Consider the following 25,106-nt stretch of genomic DNA (forward strand, 5'->3'; position numbering starts at 1 on the left):
CCTAGGTATATATACCAAGTTTCAAGGACGAATAAAGGACCTCTCGTATATCAATCAATCCTAGCGATTACAAAGCCTCCCCGGAGCAAACCTTCAACCTTGTTGAAACCCGGTGACCGCCCGCCAGTCCCAGTCTCTCCAAGAGCCGACTGTCAGCATCACCAGATCAACCCGGCGACCGTACTTCCAGTCCCAGTCTCCCCAGGAGCCGACTGCGAGCGCAACCGCCACCGTTACTACCAGCGAAGCAAGAGTAACGCCCTCGCAACCCAGCGAAGCTAAAGTCACGCTTTAGCGTAACCCGTGCTTTCTCCAAACTTCCCAGTGATTGCTCTGCTTAGTCTACAACACTAAGTATCGATTCGGTGACGCGAAGAGATCACACCCAAAGTCCTTATCCGTAAGGCACAAAGTCCTTTCCCGGAAGGCTAGAGAAGAACCTTGTGGCGAGGTTGGTGCTCTCCTCGTCCACAACGCTTGAAGAAGAAGTCAGGTCAAGGGACTACCCCGACGACTGCACCCCACGGTGCTGGCACGCCTGCGCACACGCTCAAAAGAGACAGTTTGCAAGCCAACTGGTTTTTGCGCCAAACATTTTGGCACGCCCAGTGGGACCAACTAGTGTCTTTTCGTGAACGTTAGCCATTGGGAAGTCAAGCGAAAACCCTTACAAAAAGGGCTACGCTAACTGCTCAAAGCATAAGACCTCCAGTTACATACCGCATTCTCGTACGGAGTGTCGTGGTCTTTCTGAAGAACAAGTTATTCAAAGATTCTCTCTCCATTCCGAATCCTCCAATATGTCAGCGGAACAAGGAGAGAATCACCAGACCGCTGCTGAGGGTCAAACTACTACTGCTACTCAGGCCAATGAGCCTGTCACTACCACTCTCTCCAACACAGAGGGGAGTAGAGGAATAGCGGCTTTCGTTGCGAAGCCTATTCCAGAGGGAGCAACAACCGAGGTCGCGCTCGCGATCATGAGGGAAAACGTTGAAAATCATAGCAGGTGGATCGCCGCTGATTTTGAAAGGGAAAACGCGAGGACAAATAAGATTATACTTGAGATACACGAACGTCTTTCCCGACAGTCAGTGGAGACTACAGAACAAATCTCGCAAACAGAGAATGCGCTAAGGGCTCATGCTACAAGTATTGCAGAGAACCAGAACCGGAGCCACCAAGGATTGATAGCGATTATTGAGAACCATACGAAGCAGGCAGCGTCTGATATGGCAAGCCTGCGTAAGGATGGAGAGAATCTCGCAACTGAGGTGGCCATGCAAAGAGCCGAGTTGAACCAAGCTAAAGAAGTGTTGAACAAGACGTTAGGTGATCCTAACGTTATCCTGGGTTCCCTTGGCCAACCATCTGGTTCAGGCAAGTACGTGCCGCCGAATCAGCGAGAGAAAGTTAGCGGCAGCACCACTACACCTCCCACAACAGCTGCTGCTACGCCACAGAAACATAAAGAACAAGCGCTGGTTATTGGCGGTAGTAAAGAAAGGGCTACTTCGTTAGGCGGGCAGACCACCAGACAGCGGCAGCAGACATCGAAAGGTGGCACAGTTCCATCCGACTCCACCGTGTTCGCTCAGTACGACAGCGACGGGGCGGAAAACATATATCAAGAGCTGCCAGGAGGTTATTACGGGATTGACCAAGCTGGTAATCCTGTCAAGATAACAGCTTTGACAAAAGAGATGCCTATGCCGGCAGTGACTTTTCAACAGCCCGCTACAACCCGCGCTGTCCAGATGGGAGAAGAGGCAGCAATTGTGAACCAGGCCATACCCACACAGGCTGCTCGCCACACTATGGCAATACCTCCCCCTCCTCTAGGCCCGGAATATGTTAGACGAGACGAAGTCGAAGAAATGATCAGGATGGCTAACCCGAGAGCCCAAATGGATGGGGTCTATGAGGGACCTTTCCCGCCGCATATAATGCTCGCGCCATTTCCCAGGAGATATAAAAACATCATATTTTCTACTTTTTCAGGGGAAAACACCGAGAACGCAATCACTCATCTGGCCAGGTTCAAAGTGCAATGCGGCCAGTACCAGAATGATGACATCCTCAAGTGCAGGATCTTTGGCACTTCTCTTTCGGGAGCGGCTTTCAGGTGGTTTTCCAAACTCCGACCAGGAACAGTGGCAGATTGGCCCGCAATGGAGAAACTCTTTCGAGAAACTTTTGGAGCCATTGAGCCTGAAGTGGATTTGGCTTCTCTCACCCAGATGGCTCAGCAGCCTACTGAATCCGCCGTTGCATACCTTCAACGCTTCCAGATTCAGAAGGCCAAACTGAATGTGATCCTGCCGGGGAAAGAGTTGATCAAGTTGGCGATCAAGGGTCTAGAGCCTCGACAGCGAAAGAAGCAGCATGGCAGCATGATCCAGTCAATGGGAGAACTCATCATAGAGGTGGGCAGCTTCGAGCATCTCCTTAGGGAAACTGATGCAAGGAAGAATGCTTCCAAGGGGACATATGTACCAGGAAAACATCGCACTGTAGCGGCCCTGAGCTACCAACCGGCTACTTATGACCCCTACTATCCCCACCACAGTGAAGAGTTGAGTCAAGATGATGATGAAGAGGAGGATAATGACGTCGCTGCTTATGAGCTGACAAGGAGAAAGAATCCAGCCTTGAACCAGTTGAAAATTTCCAAAGAACCTGTCAAGCTCAAATCAATGGCCTTCACCAAACCGGAATTCGCGGCATATACATATGATGCCAATAAGGCACACGAAATCCTAGATGAGATGATCAACGCGAAGATGGTAAAGACCGATTTTGGACCATTTCCTCGTCCAGACCAGCTAAAAGGGAAGAAGTACTGCAAATTTCACAACCTGTGGAATCATAATACAGCAGACTGTGTGAAACTCAAAGACCAGATTCAGGTATGGCTTAATAATGGTAGTTTGCAGGTAGAGGCTCCAGTAACAGCGGCAGCGCTCGTAGACCTGAACCCTTTTCCTGACACTGGGGTCAACATGGTCGACGTGAATTGGACTAAGCAGAGTCGGAGGAAACCAACCCTAGAGTTGAATGAAAAGGCGAAAGGAGACCAACCTGACAGGGATGAGCCTCCTGCAAAAAAGAAGTTTGAGCCAGTGAGTAAAGCCTCATCTGTGTTCTTATGCTCGCGATGCCAGGAAGAGTGTGGCATTCAGGTGTCATGCGAGGAGGGCGAGCAGACATTTCGTTTTGGTTCTCTCCCACCTATCAAATGGTCATCGCCATCACAGAACTATCAACCTTCCAGTCCAAGAAAAAACGAGAAACTGGAATCGCCACCATCCCCAAAGGATTCCAATCTCTTCCAGAGGTTGAGAGCGGCCGCGGTTGTTCAGAAATCAGAAGAGAAGGCCGTGATCAAGCGCAAGGACATCTTGACCAAGCCCTACATACCTCCTGCTTCTGCCGCCACGATTAAGGAAGGTCAGTGGTACACAAGGGAAAAGGGGAAGGCAGTGGAAATCAGTCCTTCCAAGAAGTGAAAACTGCAGCGCAGATTTGGAGAAGCCAAGCGCGAGCTAGAGGCTCTGGACCAGGGTCTGATCAAACCTTCGCAGCTGGTCAAATCACCTGAACAGTATCAGAAAGAGATGGAGATATTAGCTGCTAAGCCATTAATAACTCCCCGCAGCTTCCAGAAGCAAGCGAGCTCAGCAAAAGGGGCATCTCAGCCCAGTGTTTTTTGCAGGATTACAGACGAGAGGAGACCTCCGCCAGCTCGAAAGGAGAGTTCGCCGACTAGGCGACCACATGTCAGGCGCAAGTTGTCTCACGGCGACTCAGAGGCCAAATCCTCAGTTTTTGAGAGACTGGGGGGCAAGGACAAAGTTGCCAATACGCTACAGTGGAAACCTAAAAAGGTCCAGAGTGTCGTTGTTACCCCTGAGGTGACTACAACAAGCGACCCAAAGTCCAACTCGCCTGAGCGAGCCACCGGGATACCGGGGCATGAGCAATGTGAGGTAAAAGGCCTTACGGAGGAATCATTGGTAGAGCGGCTGGCTAAGCAATTCAATACTGACGTACCTGTCAAAGAACCCAAGCTGAACCTGCAAGAGGACATGGATGAGACAGTTGTGACCGATACATCTTGCAACATGGTTTACGTACTCCCCGCAAGGTATGCGCTACCAGTCGCCGCGCAGGATTGTGTAGAAACTGAGGAGAATAGCGCCCAACCTTTGCAGATTACATCAGCAATCACAACACCTGTAGAGGAGGCTGTCTTTCTTGAAACAGAAGATGCTAACAGCAAAGAATTCTTCATGAGCTTCACCAGGCCTACACCCGCTATGGTTCAACACATGCGACCTTTGTACATCACAGCGGAGATTGGCGGCACCAAAGTTAGCAAGATTATGGTTGATACCGGAGCTGCTGTGAACGTCATCACTACCAGGACCATGCATTTGCTCGGGATCAAGAAAGAGAAAATCCAGTCTACATCCCTTACACTCAAGAACTTCGCAGGGACTGTGACGAAGACCTTGGGATTACTTTTCTTGCGCATCAAGGTTGGTCCTGCAGAGGGTGTTTATGCTTTCTTTGTAACTGACTGTTATGCAGCCTATAGCGCTATTCTGGGCAGGGATTGGATCCACCGGAGTTATTGTGTTCCATCAACTCTCCATCAGGAACTCATTATGTGGAACAGAGAGACAGATAAGGCTGAGGTGATCAAAGCCGACCCTCGTCCATTTCCAGTTTCCACGAATTATGTAGATGCCAGGTACTACTCGGAGCCTATTACTCCATTGCAAGTCAGTGGCATCGATAACAAGGGCCACCCCACAGGGGTGACGGCCTCTGATTTGGCACAGTGGGGGCTCACGCTCGTAAAAGAAGGCTTGGACAGGCCTGGCCACGCTGTGCCCAAACCATTAAACGATTAATGGATTACAACCTTCCAGAGGAAGGGCTAGAGGCCCTCCACTCGCTGTATGAAAGATTATCTTCGTACTTAGTGGAGAAAGAGGCCTATGATCGAGTCGCAACCTTAGAAACCGTCAATGAAGAGTTCTCTGATCAGGAACAGGAAGAGGAGGTAGAAATTCAGCTCGCTCCGGCAGCGCTGGACGACGCACCCCCTAAGGTCAGAGACCTTACTGAAAAGGTCAATCTTGGAACGACAGAAGAGCCTATGGAAGTGGCTATCAGTGCTTACTTGGAGCCTAGCGAAAAACAGAGGCTTATTGAGTTGTTACTGGAATTCAAAGACTGCTTTGCAAAGAAATATGAAGATATGCCCGGCCTGTCATCGGATTTGGTTTGTCATCAGCTACCAACACTCCCTGACAAGATGCCTGTGAAACAAGAACCGCGAAGAATGAATGCAGAAACCCAAGTTCTTGTCAAAGAGGAAGTTGAGAAAATGCATAAATCAGGCATTATCAGAGTGGCCAAATACAATCAGTGGCTATCTAATATAGTGCCAGTTCGCAAGAAGAATGGTAAGATGAGGGTCTGCGTGGATTACAGAGACCTCAATATCGCTACACCTAAAGATGTTTACCCCATGCCGGTAGCGGATATGTTGGTAGACGCTGTAGCAGGACATGAATTATTGTCCTTTATGGATGGCACCGCCGGGTATCACCAAATTCCGGTCGCGGAGGAGGACAGACATAAAACTGCATTCCGATGTCCTGGATTCGCGGGTGTTTTCGAGTATGTGGTTATGCCTTTTGGGCTGAAGAATGCTGGGGCCACTTATCAGCGAGCCATGAACCTGATCTTCCACGATATCCTTGGAAAAATTTTAGAAGTTTACATCGATGACGTCGTGGTTAAATCAAAAGAGAAAGGGAACCACATCATAGATCTCAGGAGAGTCTTCGAGCGAATGCGCCAACATAAGCTAAAGATGAACCCCGCCAAGTGCGTGTTCGGCGTTCAAGCAGGGGATTTCCTGGGCTTCATTGTACATCAAAGGGGAATTGAGGTCCCTGAGGATAAAGCGAGCGCGGTCATCAATGCGTCCCCTCCACAAACTAAGAAGGAGCTACAACGTTTGCTGGGTAAAATCAACTTCCTGCGACGTTTTATTTCTAACTCTGCAGGTAAGATCCAGCCCTTCTCTCCATTGCTGAAGTTGCAAGGACAGAATGAGTTTGTATGGGAATCTCAGCATCAAGAGGCTTTCGACAAAATCAAGGCCTATTTAGCGAGTCCACCAGTCCTGGTTCCCCCGCGAGCTGGATTTCCGTTAAAGCTATATATTTCAGCGGCTGAAGTCTCTATAGGTAGCTTACTTGCCCAAGACGATGAAGAAGGTGTCGAGCATGCCATTTTTTACCTCAGTAGGACACTTACAGATTGCGAGACAAGGTACTCTCCTATGGAAAAGTTGTGTCTCACGTTGTACTTCTCCGCTTGCAAGTTGCGACATTATATGCTATCCTTTACTACAAGCATCATCGCTCAAACCGACCTGGTTAAGTACATGTTGTCGCGCCTTATTCTAAGGGGCCGCATTGGCAAATGGGTATTAGCTCTATCAGAGTTTTCGTTACAATATGTTCCACAGAAAGCAGTGAAGGGACAAGCTATTGCAGATTTTTTGGCACATCACCCTATGTTGGATATTCCCCCAGTCAAGGAATTAGAGATCGCGATCACCACCGCAACTCGACCAGATTTGGCGCACATCCCAGAATATGCAATATGGTATCAAGCCACTGTCTCACTGCAACCCTGGGTATTATTCTTCGATGGATCAAGAACAGAAACATTAGCAGGAGCCGGAATTGTTCTGGAAAACCCAGCGGGCGATCGTTTCTCCTATTCTTTCCAATTGGAGTTTAAATGCACTAATAACCAGGCAGAGTATGAGGCCCTTATTATTGGCCTGGAAGTCTTACTGGAAATGGGGGTAAGGGACGTTCAGGTACGTGGTGACTCTCTGCTCGTGATAAATCAGCTCCAGGAGAAGTACAGGTGCGTAAGCTGTTTGCTCATGCCATATCTCACCCGCGCCATTGAGCTTCTGGATCAGTTTGATGACGCTGATTTGGAATACATACCCCGCGAGCGCAATTTTGCGGCCAATGAGCTTGCTCAATTGGCTACGGGTATTACACTGAAATATGGGGTTCGCGAGCGCATACTGAAAGTTGAGCGCCGCACGCTGCCTTCATGGCTCGCACGGCCTGACCCGCCCGACGATCCGGTCGTCGCTGTCCTAGAACCTATTGACGTCGATTGGCGAATTCCGTTGATCGCTTACCTCAAGCATCCAGATCTTACGACAGACCGGAAGGTTCGTTTTCTTGCCTTGAACTACTTCCTCAGGGGCGACGACGTGGAGAAGATGGCATGGACTTCAGATGTGTCTATGGCAGAGAGGCAAAACAGCTAATGCGCGAGGTCCATACAGGAGTATGTGGCTCCCATCAAGCGGGCCCTAAGATGCGTTGGCTTATCAGGAGACATGGCTACTATTGGCCTGGCATTTTGAAGGATTGTATTACGTTCGCAAAAGGATGCCAAGATTGCCAGGCACATGGTCCAGTGCAGCACATCCCCAACATTCCCATGCAACCTATTATTAAGCCTTGGCCTGCGCGCGGTTGGGCATTGGACTTGATTGGGATGATTCACCCCCATTCTTCCCTTCAACACAAGTTCATCATCGTGGCCACAGACTTTTTCACCAAATGGGTCGAAGCTGCACCTTTAAAAGAGGCTTCTGGTGCCACCATTCGCCAATTCATTTTCCAGCACATCATCTGCAGGTTTGGTATCCCTGAGGTGCTCGTTTCCGACAGGGGGGCAGCGTTCATGGGCGGTGAGGTCGAGAAACTTGTCAACGAGTTGGGCATCCAGTTCGTCCACAGCACTCCATATTATGCTCAGTCCAACGGTCAAGCGGAAGCCAGTAACAAGATTATTATCACCCTTCTCAAGAAGATGCTTGTTGAAAACCCTCGCCAGTGGCACAGCACGTTGTATGAGACATTATGGGCTTATCGCACTTCCAAGAGGAATCCCACTGCTACAACGCCCTATGCACTCATGTTTGGTCATGACGCAGTTTTACCCTTAGAAATAAACGTTCAATCCTTGCGAGTCCACGATCAGCATCACTTGATAGGCGAAGACTATGTCCAAGCAATGTGGCAAGAGCATGAGGACCTCAGGGAGCAGCGCTTAACGGCTTTGGATAATTTGGTAATGGAAAAACAGCGTGTTGCTCGCGCCTATGACAAGAGGACGCGTGGCCGTAGTTACAAAGAAGGTGACCTTGTTTGGAAGGCTGTTCTTCCCTTTGGTGAGAAGTTGACAGGTCGCGGTAAATGGACCCCGCGATGGGAAGGCCCCTTTGTTGTTCACCGCATTCTGGAGCGCGGGGCCTTTCACCTCAAAGATTTGGACGGTGACATCCATCGCAACCCCATCAACGGACGATTCCTGAAGAAGTATTACCCTAGTGTTTGGGAGTTCGAAGACCCTCCAGATTCCCCTTCTCAGACTGGGGGGCCAACATAGTCTTCGTCAGTTCCCCACATCCTTTTTCCTCAGGCCTTTCTTGTGGCCTTCGCATCCTGTCTTCCATTCACCTACGAACACTATGGGGGGCAACATCCTATATATTCAGGCCTTCATAGAGGCTGTGTATTGTAGCAATACTTTTTGTAGCAATTTATTTTCAAATTTCTTGACAAGATGTGTTAAGAATATATATATATGTAATGGCCTATATATGAGGCCTTATTTTATAACAGTTTCTTTTGCAATAATACTCAGAAACTTTCATTCATAAAGTGGCTTTGCGGCCAGAAGCAATACAAATCGAAACTATTACATTTGCAGGTTACAAGGCCAAAAGTGGCCCACAAATCATAAGAGTTGTTGAAATCTTGAATCTTGCGTTGACAAGGGGGCAGTGCTATGATCAAAAGTTCTCTTCCTCTCCCTCTCTTCACCCACATGTCTTATCTGATCTGAGTTGCAGCTGCTCTCATTTGTACTGAAGATGGAGGGAAGGAAGTAATCCATTACCCTCCGGGATGGAGATGGTCTGCAGGAGAGCGCAACTCACAACCACATCTACCTCTAGGGGAAAAACATAAGTCAGACAGTCTGGCCCTAGAGGTAGGCTGCGAAAGAAGAACGCTCGGCCTTGAGTGGCCGCCCGCTCTTCTCCCGCCTTCTCCACGCGAGAAATCTGAGGAGAGGGATCACTCAAAATCTCTTTCCGCCGCGTCAGGAGCGCCGCGTGTTCTTCAGCCTAACTGAAACCGGAGATTCCTATCCGGATTTCCAGAGACCAAAGACATGCGGATGGACCTGAGATTAGGCCATGAGACCTACTCAGGTATTGAGATTAAGCCATAAGACCTAAGGATTTGGGTTTGAGGCTGAGATCGTAAGGAGAAGATTTCAGGAACAGAAGAAAGAGAAGTAGGGTTTGTGACACTATTACTGGGAAAGCCATATTCGCTTGAGTTTTTTCTTCTCACAAGCACAGGTATTTATAGGACCAGTTTCAGTGGTCTCGACTCTAAGAAGGGCAGTTGAAGTACGTTCAACGCCATCAATAAGAGTATCGATGGAATTGAATGCAAAGATCTCGGAAATGAAGATGATTGAAAGCGCGTGGGAAGCGGGGCGATTTTCAAGGAGATAACCGCTTTGTTTCGAGAATATCTTTTCAAACAGTTTCAACAGCAATAAAGGTGGATTGAACGCTAAACTGCCAGAAAATCTGAACATGTATTTGGGCCAAGAAAGGTGGGCTAAATATTTTAGATATTCATAATAATATTGTTCATACAGATATGGGCCCAATAACGGAATAACTAGGGGCCTAAAAATCTCCGGCCTGCTCGGGTCAAGCGGAGAAAGAGTTCGTCCAGTCGAAAGTTAGCATCCGCAGCAGCTTGAGCGGCTTGTTGGGCTGCCACACGGGCTTGGGCCAGTTCTTGGGACAGCGTCTCGAAGGCAGCGAGGGGTTGTTCCAATTGAGGCTCCGCGTGGGCAAGCATAGCAGTAACCTCGATCAAACGGGCTTGAAAAGAAAGAATCTGGGATCTTAGGTGGTTCCTCTCGAGTGTCAGATCCCTGATGAGATCAGCCTGGTCGCCCAAGTGACCGCGAGCATTGTCAGTTTGATGAGTAAGAGCTTGGTAATGTGTTTCAGTCTGTCTAGCCTGTGCGTTAGCAACTGCCCTCTCGTTAAGCCCTTGTGGGAGATCTCGCAGCAGTCCATCAACCTCTTGGAATTGTTCTTCAGTGACCGCGCCCTCGCGAAGAAGCACCCTCAGATACTCCAAAACTCTCGCGGGCGCATCAGGAATCAGTATATCGGGACCCAAGAGGCGACGGAGACCTTCCCTAGCTTCATCTATAACCCCAGGTGGGGTCACTTCGAGCACGCGAGCTAAACGTTCTAAAGTAGATGGAGTAGGGGGTTCAGCGCCAGGGGCCTCAGGAGGCTCCGCGACGGGTATAGCTTCTGGTACTGGTTCATGAAGTTCTTCAGGTTCCCCAGCTTCAATGACTTGGGGGGCATGGGGGGCAGGTTCTTGGCCAATCACATTAGGAACAGGTTCAGCGGGATCCTCGTTCGCGATTTCTTCTGCTGCTACTTCCGCGTTTGGACCCTAAAAAAGAAAAGATATACTTTCAGAATAACCAAGCCAAAAGGAAAAGATAAACATTTTTGATTAAGAAAGTTACCTCTTCAACTGCTGGCTCGCGGAAACCTACCATTGGCGCTAGAGCAGCTTCACCAAGGATTGGGTCCAGGTCAAGCACCGTCGATGCCAGAAGGGGAATGGGTTCCTCGCGGAAGGTAGGAAGGAGAGACATCCTGTCTTCAGCCTCAGGCGGACCGTCAAGTGTAACTGGTTCTGGAATTACAACCAGCTGCATTTGGTTTGCCGCATTGATCGCAGAGGGAGGGCCATCGTCGGTCTTTTGGGCATTTGTACCAGATACACCCTCGCTGGCAGCAGAGGATCCTTCCCCAATTGGCCTAGAAAGCCTGCGACGAACCTGAAGCAGAGAAACATTATGAGCTATACATAACAAGACAATGCATCAGTGTCTCCGGGAGAGAGGCATTACCAGTCGATCAGCGGTTGGTTCGTCTTCTGCCCATGGGTCAGTTCTGAGCTCAGCGCGACTGCGTTTGCGTGCCAGAGCAGCGGCAATCTGTCAAGATTTAAACAAAGTCAATTAGACGTCGAGGGCTGCTAAAATAACAAAGAAGGTTCTAAAGCGAGAACCCTTACAGTTTGAGGATCGTCATCGTCAGAAGAAGTATCCTTTACTTCAGGCCGGATCAGTACTACTTTTTGCTTAGCGGCCGGACCAGTGGCCGGAGGAACACCTATTGTGCCACTGCCTGAAGGCGGCGCGCGTCCCTGCTATAAATTTAGAGTTAGGAGACAGAGGTGGAGGTGACAAGGGAAACAAAGGGACATATCAAGGCAAGTACCTCTGGAGGTTGCTCGCGAATGACAATACCAGCTTGAACCAAGCGCGGGGCTCGCGCGGGTCGCGGAGCCGGTTCGGGTGGTGGAGGTCTTTCTTCGTCTTCATGAAAGCGAGCGAGTGCTTCAGTATCAGCATCATAAGGGTACCTCAAGTCTTCGAAGATGGCCGCGAAGAGCGCGTCGTCCCTTTGCCTCCAACAGTTGACAGAAACTTCTTCCCACCATTGATCATAATCTTCAGCGGTCCCATCCACGGGGACGATGTTATTAGCCCAGTTTGGGAGGTCGACCAGCGCGAACATGCTTTGCTCTGGCGGAGCCCCATCAGAGGGACCAATTCGTCGCCAGGAGGTATAAAAATTCCAGGCATCATAGAGGGGAAAAGGCACCAGCTGAATAAGACCAAACTGGCGGGCAAAATGGTTGGGGGCATAGAGCTCATAACTGAGTTCATCAGCAGCAAGCCTAATGTCTGAACAAGAGATCGCGCGGCGAAAAGCCAAGCGCGCGCGATCATTATAGTTGGGAGCCCCAGGAAGGAATCCGTTTTGAAGAGGAGCATGGTATCTCCTACTGAGTATTAAATCACAGTATGGCATTTCGTGTAGGAGATACAAGTATGAGAAACATTCAAAATAGGGGGGAGATGTGTACCTCGCATCGCGACAAAACCAATGACCAAGAAGGGCATTAGTCGGTGGTAGGAGTGGAATATCGTCGCGGCGGAAGAATGAAAAATAAGTTTGAATCCAGAAATCAAGAATCCAAAAAGGGCCAGAGATGCTGATCTCAAAGGGATGCATAGTGGCCTGATATAGAGTACGGTAGAGGGCGCCCAACACTGGTTGTCCTAATCCCACGTGGCGGCCATTGTAGAGGGCTGTCGCTAGAAAAGTCCAAGCACCAGTGGGCTTACAGGAAGAAGTACAGAATATGAATTTACAGAGCCAATACTCCAGAAAAGCGATGCCGCCAGTAGCATTGCGCTCCTTGCGATAGAAAAGCAACCACCGCAGGTAAGAGCCGCTATGAGCACCGCGACCAGTTTGGTTCATGGTTGATGCGAAGGTGTCAAAATCGAATTGGCCATGCAGATAGGGCTCGCCATCGATGGGCAGTCTAGTAATGGTGAGGATGTCCAACAAGGTTATACTCATTTGACCAAATCGGAAATCGAAAGTATTGGTAGCAGTATGCCAGAAGCAAAGGAAAGCAGCGAGTGGTGAACGATTCCCACCGCGAGGAAGGCGAAAGCATAAATCGATAGTGTGGGTAATACCTGCTTCGTTCCAGCGAGCCAAATCTCGTGCTCTTACTTCATGATACCAGGAGATCTCCTCTTCGCTAATTTTGGATGGCCAGTGCCCTATTTTTGCCCTATGATTCTGCGCACCCCAACTGCTGAAATCCGCAGGGGTCCTCCGGAGGACTTGAGTGGGTCTACGAATGGGCAGGCTATAGAGAGGGAGAGCGTCAGCAGGAATAGAGTCTCGCGGTGTTGGACCCAGTCCGGCGTGATGATCTGAAAGCCTGAGAAGCAGAGGCCTCTCGACAGAGGTATGGATTCGACAACAGGCACCGATGTTGGCTCCCCAAGTGCGAGCGACATTCTCAGTGAGCTCTTCTTCCTGATCAATAATCACCTTCTTTGGGGGAGCCATTTCTGGGTTTCTGTAAGGCGGGTATGGAACGAGAGATTTCTGGGTTTAGGAGACTGGAAGGGTTTCTGATGTGACAGGTCTCTATTCGGCTGCGGTATTTAAATAAAAGATTTTGTGAGGGAAACGATGCGACGAAAATACGTTTTGCCAAGCGAATAGACGCTACCCTCATTAATGACATCGTTTCGTTCACCAGGCATGTCGTTTTAACCCCCTTCTATCAGTTACATCTTAGTGGGCCTGATATCGGGGCTTGGGGGGCAATGTTTGAGCCCAAAAGTATTTTTGGCAAGATCCTTTAGTGGATTCAGCACAGCGGGCCGATACCTGCGGCCCAAAAATAAGCCTATTCGGGTTTGGGTTACAGCTTCACCCATTCCGTGATCCATAAGGAAAACGAAACCTTATTGGAGTCGGGTAGCGAGGATTGAATAGGAAACTTCAACCAATAATCCTTCTGTGGCAAGGAGCAGTCGAAACCCTAGGTATATATACCAGGTTTCAAGGACGAATAAAGGACCTCTCGCATATCAATCAATCCTAGCGATTACAAAGCCTCCCCGGAGCAAACCTTCAACCTTGTTGAAACCCGGTGACCGCCCGCCAGTCCCAGTCTCTCCAAGAGCCAACTGTCAGCATCACCAAATCAACCCGGCGACCGTACTTCCAGTCCCAGTCTCCCCAGGAGCCGACTGCGAGCGCAACCGCCACCGTTACTACCAGCGAAGCAAGGGTAACGCCCTCGCAACCCACCGAAGCTAAAGTCACGCTTTAGCGCAACCCGTGCTTTCTCCAAACTTCCCAGTGATTGCTCTGCTTAGTCTACAACACTAAGTATCGATTCGGTGACGCGAAGAGATCACACCCAAAGTCCTTATCCGTAAGGCACAAAGTCCTTTCCTGGAAGGCTAGAGAAGAACCTTGTGGCGAGGTTGGTGCTCTCCTCGTCCACAACGCTTGAAGAAGAAGTCAGGTCAAGGGACTACCCCGACGACTGCACCCCACGGTGCTAGCACGCCTGCGCACACGCTCAAAAGAGACAGTTTGCAAGCCAACTGGTTTTTGCGCCAAACACTGCGAGCTGGGTAAGATTTCCAAAAGAACATGGGATACTGCCACTAATTTTGTTCTGTGTAAGTGATACAAATGTGAGTTTGGTAAGATTTGCAAATGAAGCAGGAATTTGGTCTAATTGACTGGTGAGATAGTTGTAGCTTGCAATAAGAACTTTCAAATTTTGTAATTTAAAAATTTTTGTTGGGAATTTGCCAAACAGGTCGCAACCACCAAGGAGGAGATATGCCAAATTTGACAAATTTGCCAAGGTGTTGGGTACTGTGGAGGATATATTAATCGAAGTAAGATGAAGTTTTTCTAGGCCAGTTAAGTTTTGAGCTAGGCTTCTCAACAATTCATTGTTGGAGAACATCCCACCATTTCCAGGCAGATTATCATTGCCAGATAGATCAAGGGACGACAACTTGGTCAGTTGTGAAATTTCAGATGGGACTTGACCAGAAAAATAAGATTGAGAGAGATTGAGATACCTGAGCCTTGGAAAGTTTCTAATGCTAGTAGGAATTTGAGAGTAATTAAAGTCATTATCAGCAAGGTTCAGACTCTGAAGATGAAAAAGACTGAATAAGGTGTTGTTGGGGATGAAAAAGCCATAGAGATAGCTGCTACTAAGATCAAGAGTTCAAGACCAATCACATGACCTGTCTTCACATCACACTCGACTCCATCCCATGAGCAACAACTGATGTTTTGATTCCCTGCTGATTTCCATGAAGAAGTCTTTGGATAAGCACCATCATACCGTGAAGCATACTTTCTAATGACAAAGCTTTGCTTAAATTGCAGCAAGGCAGAGTTCTCGTGTAACGTCCCGAACCAGAATTCACCGGTTTACTTGTCATTTGGACGGTAAACGACCTTTACTTTCACTTTTACTTTCGGTTTAGTACTTTTAGTGGCCCTAAAGGATGACTTTTTGTTTGGGTCAAAATTTGAGAAAAGTTTCTTCACGAAAGTTGTAGAGAATGTTAAACCGAGCGCGTGCATATGTGGTGCGTAAAAATTGGACTTAGTATGAGAAAGTTATGGCCGAAAATGTAAAAGTTACTGTTCATGGTAACAATTTTTATAAAAAGGGGAATTTACTGTGGTAGGTTTCCAAAACCGGAAACCCACCATTTCTCTCTCCTCTCCCCCGACTCTCTCTCTTTCCTTTTCTGTCATTCGGCCTCTCCCCCGATTCCTCACCGTCCGGCCATCAACCGGCGAGCAACCGGCCACCACAGGAGCGCCTCCTTCCTCCCTGCACCCTACCGGCCGTGGGTTGTGGCGATTTGGCCCAGAAACCTCGAATTGAGGCAATATCGTTCCCGGCTACAGTTTGGAGTTTCGCCGATTTCCGGCGATTCCGGCCACCTCCGGTCACCAGACGGACATCGAAGGCCGGGTTTTTGACAAGGATCATTTCCCCTAAGGTCTTGCAGTCCGATTTGCGTTGTGGAGGGAGAATTGATCGAAACCCAATTCTAGGGTTCTTGGAATTCTGGGTTTTCTTCACCGGTTCGATTCGATCATTTAAAGGTAAAATTGTGAGATGTTGTAGTTGAATGAATGGTTGGGTTTGTTGAGTAGAAGCTACTGTCCAAATTTGGTGGCCATCGGAGGTGGTGGCCGCCGGCGCGTGGGCCCCACTCGCCGCCACTGTGGGTGGCGCGTGGGGCTGACATTTAATTCCGGTTTTTAGCCCATTAAATCCTACTAATTGTGTAGAGCTTGTATGTGAAGTTTGGTAATTTTTGGAGGAGTTACGAATTGATTATGAATTTCTGAAATTAAGGGTTTCGAATATCGATTTCCGAGAATCCGACCGTCGGATATCTCTCGGTTCTGCCTTGGAACCTTTAAATTAACGAATTGGTATTAGTGGTATAATTTGGGCTAAATCCGAGGAGAATTGGGAGGTGAAATTATGAGGAGTTGATTTTAGGAATTGTATTAAATTATTGAAGAATTATTCACGGAATATAATTGTGTACAGGACGACGTACCGAGCTATTGCTCGATGACGGAACACGAATGCGTGATCGTCGGAATAGTACTGTGAGTGGACTTTTGTTTTTAAGTAAATGATGCATGCATTTATTTTCCTGAAATAATAATTTATTTATCATTTTATTATCGAGCATAATATTTTGTCTTGGATTATAATTTTGAGATTGTTTTTCCATATAAATTTCGGATACGAATTTATTATGCTCGGAGTTGGATTTACTTGTTTTCGGGAATACGATTAAATTTTTGGAGATTAATTATGAGTTATTCTCAATTATGATTTAAGAAATGGATTTGTGATATATTTCGTGGATACTAAGCTTTTGGTGTTTATATCCGAAGTATTTCCGGAATTTAAAAGTATAATTTTATTCGTCGATTTTAAGATTTTTTTTTTCTGGAATATCATTGGAATTGAGATTTCTCGAGGGAATTATTATATATTATTCATTGCTTCTTCAATTATGTTTTAGAGAATATTTTTGGCGTGTGGGACACGCCGTCGTTTCATTATTATTTTCTCACTTATATATTTTAAGTTTTGGCGTGCGGGGTCACGTCGTTGGATTACATTTTATCTCGTGAGAAATATGGGGAAGCCTTATGGATTTACTGGTTTTTGAATGTTTTTCCTCACCATACTCGGGTCATTCGATTAGGTCTCCTCCTCACTTACTTTGTGTTTGTGAGTGGCAGTTGAGGTAGCTTATTCTCCTCCTCACGTGGGTGGCAGTCGAGGTTATTAGTTCTCCTCCTCGCACAATTTATGTGTGAGTGGCAGTTGAGGGTAGGTAGAGCCTGGGAGGCTCCATTTCCCGTATGGTGATATCTCTTCCCCATATCCTATCATTTCTCGACTAGCGGGGCCTAGTCTGATTTCCGTGTAACCAGCGGGGCTGGTCTTATCCTGTTGAGTATTGGAGTTTCGATTCTTTCTCTCAGTTGTTTGTGACTAGCGGGGCTAGTCGGTTTTTCTTGAGCGGAACTTCTCGTGATTTGTTTTTCTAAACCGTTGCATGCATCGAGAGTTTTTAAGGAAATAAATGGGGAAAGTATAAAATTTCTTTCGTTTAGAATTGTTTTTTTTTTTTTGTTCACTCACACTAACGTGTTTTCAATACTTTTCCCCTGGGCCCTTCGGTTTCAAATGCCCAGTTTGCAGGCGAATTAGTTGAGGTCGGGCGTACACGAAATTGAGGTATAGTCAACAGCATGGCTTTCGCATCTGCCTTTGAATTAGGTTTTCCTCTTATACATTTCTGTTAGAATTGCTCTGATTACCTATGGGATTTATGTTATTCAAGTTGAGATGTGTGTTTTGTGAATTGGATATTGATGTTGATTTGGAGAGCAGGGTGGCTCCAGGAGGATAAGGATGATTTGATTGAGAAGTGTAAATGTTTCCTACAGGTTTGGGTAGCCCATTTTAGGGGAAGTTCCGTCAAATTTTTGGTAGAATTTCTTCTAAGGTGGGCCCCGCAGGGTCACTTCGGATTTCAGGGTGAAATCCGGGGCGGGTCCTGTCATCTCGGCATCATGGCAAGTAGGAGTACATAACTGCAAAGAATCAGCCACCGCAAGATGGAACAACACAAGTTTTGAAAGGATAAAAATGGACGCAAATGCTAAACACAGAGATGATAACCCCATAGTCTACGTTTAGATTGATGAATCTGGTTTGCACTCGGAGAAAATGAAAGGAGGTATTTATAGAACTGTCCTGCTACAAATTATTGAATTAATTAACTAATTGCATCTACTACTGTTTAAGAACAAGTGCATGAGCCCGCCGCGAGAAAAATGCCTAACGTTTTTTCTTCTATGTAGTAATTGAAGTCATGGAAAGAGGAAAGACAGCATCACTGATTGAATGAAACTTTAACCTTTTTGACGAAGACTGGGGTCTTTTGGAGTTGAGTCGCCTCCGGGTGGTTGGGTTTGCCGAATTGTCGTGACAGATATACCCTCGAAGACGACTTCAATGGTCTTGAAAACTAGGCACGCGTTGCACGCCCTTAAACAAACAAATGGCAGTGGATTTATTTACAACCCACTTAACGGTGAGTCCCCATGGAAGCAAGAGCATAGAAGTAACTTGCTGCAGCTGGTAGCTAATAGATGAGTTTTTGTGCAAGTTGTGAATAACGTGCGGTCAGAGCATCTCCAACCGGTGTAGTCAAAAGTAGGGCTGGCTTGAAATGCCAAACCTGCCGAAACCAACCGCAAACCGGCCGAACCGTTGCAATCAGCGTCGAGAGATTTGGTTACCGAAGATATGGTACGGTACTGCCGTACCGAACATATGTTCACGGCTCGGTAGTGGTACAGCAAATTAGAGAGGTTCGGTATTACCGAACCGACCGAAATGGGTTCTTATAATTTTTTAATAATTGTTATTAATAGGATGATATGGATCGTTCATCTCTAGCAGCAATTAATCACAATCGTTGGATCTGAGTGGAGAGTGGGAAAACCTAAGGGGTTGAGGCTCAGACCTCATTCCCGAAAGAAACAGCCGCTCTCTCTCTCTCTCTCTGGACTCCATACTCTTTCTCTCAGAACCCAGCCCCAATTTTTTGATTCTAACCCCAATTATACAAAGATCTTTGCAAATCCAGTCCCAAAAACACAATTTAAGCAAGATGCGAAGCTCACCAACATAGATTTCAGCCTAGATATCCTTTGATTTTCGAAATCCCCAACTCTTTCGAAAACCTAGATTAGTTGCTTGGTTGAAGCGGTTGTTCAGAGGCTTATATGGTGTTCAACTGGTGGTTCAGAGCACAACGAATTAGGTAAAATCTATTATCTATCTCCTTTTAGTCTTGTCTAATTTGTATGATAAAAAGGTAATCTATTAAGTGATTTTGTACAGGCCAAGATGGTGGGAAACGAATAGCTCTGAACTTTGATAGAGTCAAGTAAGTAATCTTCTTCGATGTCTCAATTAGTCTGTTTCATTTTTCGTGAATTGTTGTTGTGGAGTACTAGTTCACTTACTAGAATTTTGATGCTTTCTGGGTCGTTCATGTGTCTCATTAGACACTGAGATATAAATCTTCAACATTTACTATGACTTGATTATATGCTTGCTTATTGTTCTGTGTATATAATCAAACAATCACTTCCAGCTTGCTTATTTAGTTCAACTGGGATCTGTATCATTTGTGCTTTTTACCTGAATATAACTTGTATACCATATGCTGCCAACATGAATGTAACTTACTGTCAACGATTATCGCTGGTCATTGCAAATCAGTTTGTGCAGAAGCATAGAGGAGATCGAGATCTTTGATTAGGTAAGTAAACTTGTATGTGCTTGGTTGTGTTTTAAGTATTTGAACTGTGATTATGTGTAAATGACTTGCTTGTAAAAAGTTAATAATCTGAAAATATTAACTTTGCATATTTATATATTTTCATCAACTTGTTACTATATTGACTTTGCTGTTTTTATTCTTTTTGTGGTTTTTACTTTGAAGGAACTGCTGCACTGAGTTTGGGAGGTGCGAACTCTTCTACAACAACCACTACTTGAAGATTTGGATGTTGCAGACCTCCAATTCAAAGATATAGCTGCTGTGTTTTTTTTGTTAAGTGATAAGAATCATCAAATCACTAGCAGATTTTTGTTCCTTTGAATATTTATAGTTCCTAACTTCAAATAGGTAATATTTAAATAGTTTAGACTTAGAAATCAGTGACATATGATTTGTGAACTTGTAAATTGTAATGTAGAACTGGAACATTATTAACTATAGGAGAAAAGCTGAGAGAAAAACATCAAGTCTAGAACTCACATCTTCATAAGAAAGTGAGGAATAGACTTTGATGAAGAGGTATTTATTCAGAAAAATTGCAGAGAGTTGAGTATTAAGTATTTGGTAAAAACTGCCCAGAAAAAATGGGCTTAAAACAGGCTAGAATGAATAATTGGGCTGAAAAAATACCAATTAGTATTGGGCCCATTCATCTATTTCGGTTGGGCCTGAACCGAAACTAAACCGACCGAAAAGTCGGTAACCGAAAGCTTCGGTACCGACTTGTTTTGGCACGGTAGTGGTATTGAGTTTGAGCATACCGACAGGTTTCGGTCAGTAGACGGCTCAGCCCAAAAAACATGGTAACCGTGCCAAAGCCAGCCCTAGTCAAAAGCCATTTTGGCTTTGGCTTTTTTTTGGGAGCATCTCCAACCAATCACTATGTGTAGTCATTTTGACTTATGAGTCAAAAACTTAGCTATTTTGGCTAAGGAATGAAGAACGAAAGCCAAATGGCTTCAGATGGGGGAGATGTGGGCCCCAACCGCACATGGGATTAATTAGACTCCAGAAGCAACACGCCTAAGGGAGGCTGATGTTGGAGAGGAAAGATCCCACATTGGAAAAGTGACAAATAAAATATAACTTATAAGTGGGTGGCTCTTACCCAATTGTACCGAGGCCTTTTGTGATTAAAACCCAACACCTAACGGGTGGTTAAGTTGGGACAATATCTATACAATGGTGGGTCAGGGGCCACGCTTGTCGCTGTTTAACAACTGACTTCCTTACTCTCGCAAAAAGACAAAACAACTGTGAGAATTGAAGAAACGCGCCTTACACAAAGTAGCCGATAGAGGGGCCCGCTTGTGACAGGAGCTCCATGACTTGATACACATTTACGCAAGCGTACGTATCATTGTCAAGATAGGGAAGTATTATGCCCAAAGTTTATCGTACCACGGGGATTAGTGGCTAACCCACAATCCTTGGGTAATCGGAAATAAAGACACTTAGCAAACAAAGAAAAGAAAAGAAAAATAAATAAATAAAAAGGCTAATCTAAGGCACCAAGCCTTAGCAATGCTCGGCTTTGGTTTTCACCAAAGCCTAATCAAAACTAAGAACCTAGTGGTGGATATGCACAAATGAGTGGAAGAGTTCAATATTTGGGAGTTGTTTTCAACTTAACAAAAAGATAATGAATGTAAAGCAACAAAAAAAAATGAAAAAAAATTAATAAAAGCGTGAACAATATAAATGGGAATGTCGGGTGCTAGGGAGGCTCCTTCACCCAAATTCTATGTGTCGGAAGCTAATCTAATGTAGATGCAAATTTCTACTTTGGCGGTAGTCGTATCCAAGGCGGTTCAAGGCTCAAGGACCGAAATTCCCTTTCATGGTATTCCTACTCCGGTTCAAGGGCCGTAGGAACTCACTTGACATGAATTAGAGCCGGTTCAAGGGTCACTAATTCACATCAAGAGGCGTAGAGATCGAGGAATTAGACTACTAAGCGACCCGCCCGCGCAATCACGCAACGGGTGTAAATCACCATGCTTATAACCCCTCGAATACGAAATTGAAGGTTTCTAGCTTAGGAATTAGAGGGGGTCAAGCCTCTAACTCCGTCCTAGACATGCTCAAAATACACACCCTAGAGTTGACTAGGCTCCTAGACATGCATGTTAACCCAACAATAATTGAAATAAGCATCCATCATATGAAAATTGCATCATTACATTAAATTAAACATCTTTTACACAAAATTTGAGTTAGGGACACAACCCTAATCCCCAACAAGGGAATTACTCACAACTCATACTTATAGACATCAAGATTACAAAATTCAAAGAGAGAAGAGTATAGAAGTGTGGGAGAAAACATGGGTAGCCACAATTAGCTAGAAAGCTAGCATGACTTCCCTTGAATTACAACTCCTACAAATACCTAAAACTTGAATCTTGTAGCTCTTGATAAATCTTTGAAGCTTGTGTGAGAAAATCCTTCAAATCCCTAAAATAAAACTAAAGAAAATATGGAAAATGGAGGAGAAGAGGATGGGAGAAGAGGATGGGAGCAGCCCAAAGGGCTGCCCTGTTTCTTGGTGCGGCGCTGTAGCTCTAGCCTCTAGGGTTCGCCTCCAGATTAGCTGAATGAGGGTATATTTACTATATACTAAAGCTCCTACACTGTTCCTAAGCACTGTTCATCACTGTTCCTAAGCACTGTTCATCACTGTTCACATCTGCCATCGTTCTGCCAGACGCTACCGTCGGTTTCTTCTTTCTTCTACAGCAGTATAACCGTATAACCACGATTGCTCTCTCAATTTGGATCTCCGCCGTGAATCCGACTCTCAGCTCTCCCATATCAATATCGTCGACGAACAGGTAATTCGCGCCTTCAATTGCTCCAAAATCTTCCATCAATTTTCAGTTTTGACATATCTCCATCTGAACTTTTCAGAAAGTGATAGAGATAGATTGAGAGAGAGAGAGAGACGGAGGTTTTCTGTGTCTTTTGGGTCTTCTCACTCTTCTGCGAGAGAGAGAGAGAGAGGAAGTGAAGGCTAATTCCAGGGAGAGGAAGAACAGGAAACAGGAAGAGGAAGAAGAATTTGATACACCAAGTTCATGCTGGGAATATGTGAGAATTGAATTTCAGAATTTGCTTTTTTTTTTTTCTCTGTTTGATGAAAGCTCTGTGGGTTTTGAAGAAGAAAGAAGAACAAGAATATAGGAGCTTGAAATTCTTCACTGATTGGTAAGGTTGGTAATTCAATTCCATTTGTTTCCCATAATTGGAAGAGCTGAAGTTATCTGATTGGTAATATATGAAATTAACAGTTGAAGAAGGTAGATAACTCAGAGAAAAGGAAGAGAGGGACGGGAACAATCGGTTTTTTTATTTTATTTTATTTTTTTTTCAGAATCACAGCTCTATCTGTTTGTGGCTATTTGTATTTTTTTTTTTCGTCGAGTTTTTGGGGTTGCTGTGTTTGTATGGTTTTTGGGATCATTGATTTTCTGATCTAAATGTCTGTGTTCTAGGTGTTGGTGGCTGTGATCTTAATTTCAGAGCCAATTTGGACTCTAGAGCTTGGAATATCATCTGGGTTTTATCTGTTTTGAGTGTTTGAGTGTTTAATTTTGAGATGGGGTGTAATGATCTTCATAGTCTCTGCAAGCCAGATCACTGGGACAGTTAGCAATGAATTTCTTGACTTCTCTGTTGTGTGCAATGTTGGGAGCATATTTTCATTATTTGTTGACTGATTTTGTTCCTCCCATGTTTTTTTTTTTTTATATTATCATTCTGTTCAATCTTCTTTTTCTTTAGAACATACTCAACATACTAAACAAATACCCAAGCTAACAGATGATGCGCCCTGCTCTTGGGGTCTTCTTATGTTTCCTGTGATATCAATAATTCAGATGCTAAAGTGTTTAATCCCAGATACTTAAAGACCCAAAAAAGAATTGATGATACTTCTAATGTGTACAGAACATTTACATTACTTTGTAGTCAACTTTGGCCTTCACTTATTAAAATCTAAATTTGTTTTGTTGATGCAGCTTTGGCATCATCTGTATTTGAAGTTTGATCATGTGTAGCTCATAATTGTTGTATCGAATCGTATATCCCAGTTTCAACTGTACCAATGATAGCACAGTGAAACAAATGTTCAATTGATAGGTCATGCATCGATCTTGGGGCAATCGATGTGGAAAATATTCTGTGTTTCTTCCTACTACTAAAATATGCTTTTGGATACATGTTCAGGTGCATCAATATGTGATGGAAGAGAAATCCTTTTAAAGGTAATTTTGAAAGACATACCATGCTAAGAACTTAACTTTTATAATATTCAGTTATAATATTACCTTTGGTATTTTTTTTAATATTTTTTTTTTATAATATTCAGTTATATGTATCAGTAACTTTAACTTTTCCATACCAGTTATACTCATACATTATAGTATTTAAGTTACTCATATATATACTTATTTGGATTAGATTAGGCTAAGGTTTGATTAGTAAAGCTGATTGTATGTTATGCTCTTGGTTTTGGTGCAGGAAGCTTGCTGATCAGTATACTGTCATTGCAGGTCAGCTGTATTTTTGTTACTGTTTTCAGTTTGTTATTGTGGAGCTCTAATGTTCTTAAATGAATACTATGTAAATGAAGTGGCTGTAGAACATTTGAATTTCGATTCATTGTCCCATTTATTTCTGTGGTTATCTATGGCATCACATATGTTGCACGGTCTGTTTGATTTTGCATTCCATCTTATGAGTATTTTTTTTTTTTAATGTTCAATTTCTTCTGATTCATTCTACTTCCTGTTTTTTTTTTTTTTTTTTAATATCTAATTTTTTTAAATTCATTCTTCTTCCAGATTTGTAGGAGACTATTTTGAGCTACAAATTAAGTGCAATCACAACAGTGAAGTGGTCTGCTCATTATTTTCTTTTAGTAGTAATGAAAGTATGATATGTAAGTATAAATATTGACGTGATACAATGAAATTCAAGAGACTCAACTATAACATACAAATTTGAGACAAAAGAAAACCCGCAGCATCGCGCGGGAGAATAATCTAGTATATACTGGTGGCTGTCTTCATCGAAGAAAAAGGTGGTGGTTAATTAAACCATGGGCTGGGCTTGAATGATGATTGGGTCACTTGGGTCTTCACGAGAGAAAGGAATTCTCTTCGTCATTCCGCTTCTGTCCGGCAATATGGAATGAAATGCATAAGGAGGCACGTGCTGATGGGTTTGGCAAATGAGTGAATAGGTTGATGATTGCCAAATGTCAAGTGGTAATTGACCAATGGGTAATTAACCCATCATCCTTGCATGCTGCACGTTTTGCCAATTAAGCTTAATTAGTTAATTAACCAATTAAGCTTAATTGCTTAATTAAGCTATCCATCATTTTCTTTTTATTTTGCTCCAATTTCGCCTCGTTTTCTTCCGGTTTCAGCAACTCCACTTATTTTCTACAAAATAAATAAAAGTAGATTAATTACATAATAATTGACTTGAGGATTAACTTATTTCTAGTGTTTTAGATACAATTACATGCATAAAGATGCGTGTAATCACTCCAACGGTCATGAAATCAACGGACGTGGAGA

General features: G+C 44.9%; 2 protein-coding genes and 1 long non-coding RNA gene across 5 annotated transcripts; 2 read left to right on the forward strand and 1 right to left on the reverse strand.

The window, feature by feature from the left end:
* Positions 1 to 6,364: 6,364 nt before the first annotated feature.
* LOC133737296 (uncharacterized) lies at positions 6,365 to 7,384 on the forward strand. Its single transcript, XM_062164890.1, has one exon. It carries the CDS (start codon positions 6,365 to 6,367, stop codon positions 7,382 to 7,384), a length of 1,020 nt encoding a protein of 339 aa, XP_062020874.1.
* A 2,010-nt stretch (positions 7,385 to 9,394) lies between these two features.
* Positions 9,395 to 10,929, reverse strand: LOC133736781 (uncharacterized). The gene is made up of 2 exons (XM_062164381.1): positions 10,708 to 10,929; positions 9,395 to 10,631 (listed from the first exon to the last, which is right to left on the reverse strand). The coding sequence occupies exons 1-2, from the start codon at positions 10,900 to 10,902 to the stop codon at positions 9,828 to 9,830; spliced, it is 999 nt and encodes a 332-aa protein (XP_062020365.1). The 5' UTR covers positions 10,903 to 10,929; the 3' UTR covers positions 9,395 to 9,827.
* Positions 10,930 to 22,041: 11,112 nt separating this feature from the next.
* Positions 22,042 to 24,562, forward strand: LOC133736783 (uncharacterized). Of its 3 annotated transcripts, none has more exons than XR_009859718.1 (5): positions 22,042 to 22,352; positions 22,429 to 22,730; positions 23,746 to 23,783; positions 24,040 to 24,071; positions 24,363 to 24,562. It is a non-coding gene; the product is annotated as an uncharacterized LOC133736783 (long non-coding RNA). The 3 variants fall into 3 exon arrangements; XR_009859719.1 differs by having other exon boundaries at positions 22,429 to 22,725; XR_009859717.1 differs by lacking the exons at positions 23,746 to 23,783; positions 24,040 to 24,071; positions 24,363 to 24,562 and adding an exon at positions 23,538 to 23,739 and having other exon boundaries at positions 22,064 to 22,352.
* The last annotated feature ends 544 nt before the right edge of the window (positions 24,563 to 25,106 follow it).

The sequence above is a fragment of the Rosa rugosa genome, chromosome 3 (genome assembly GCF_958449725.1).
Source record: "Rosa rugosa chromosome 3, drRosRugo1.1, whole genome shotgun sequence".
Lineage (NCBI taxonomy): Eukaryota > Viridiplantae > Streptophyta > Magnoliopsida > Rosales > Rosaceae > Rosa > Rosa rugosa.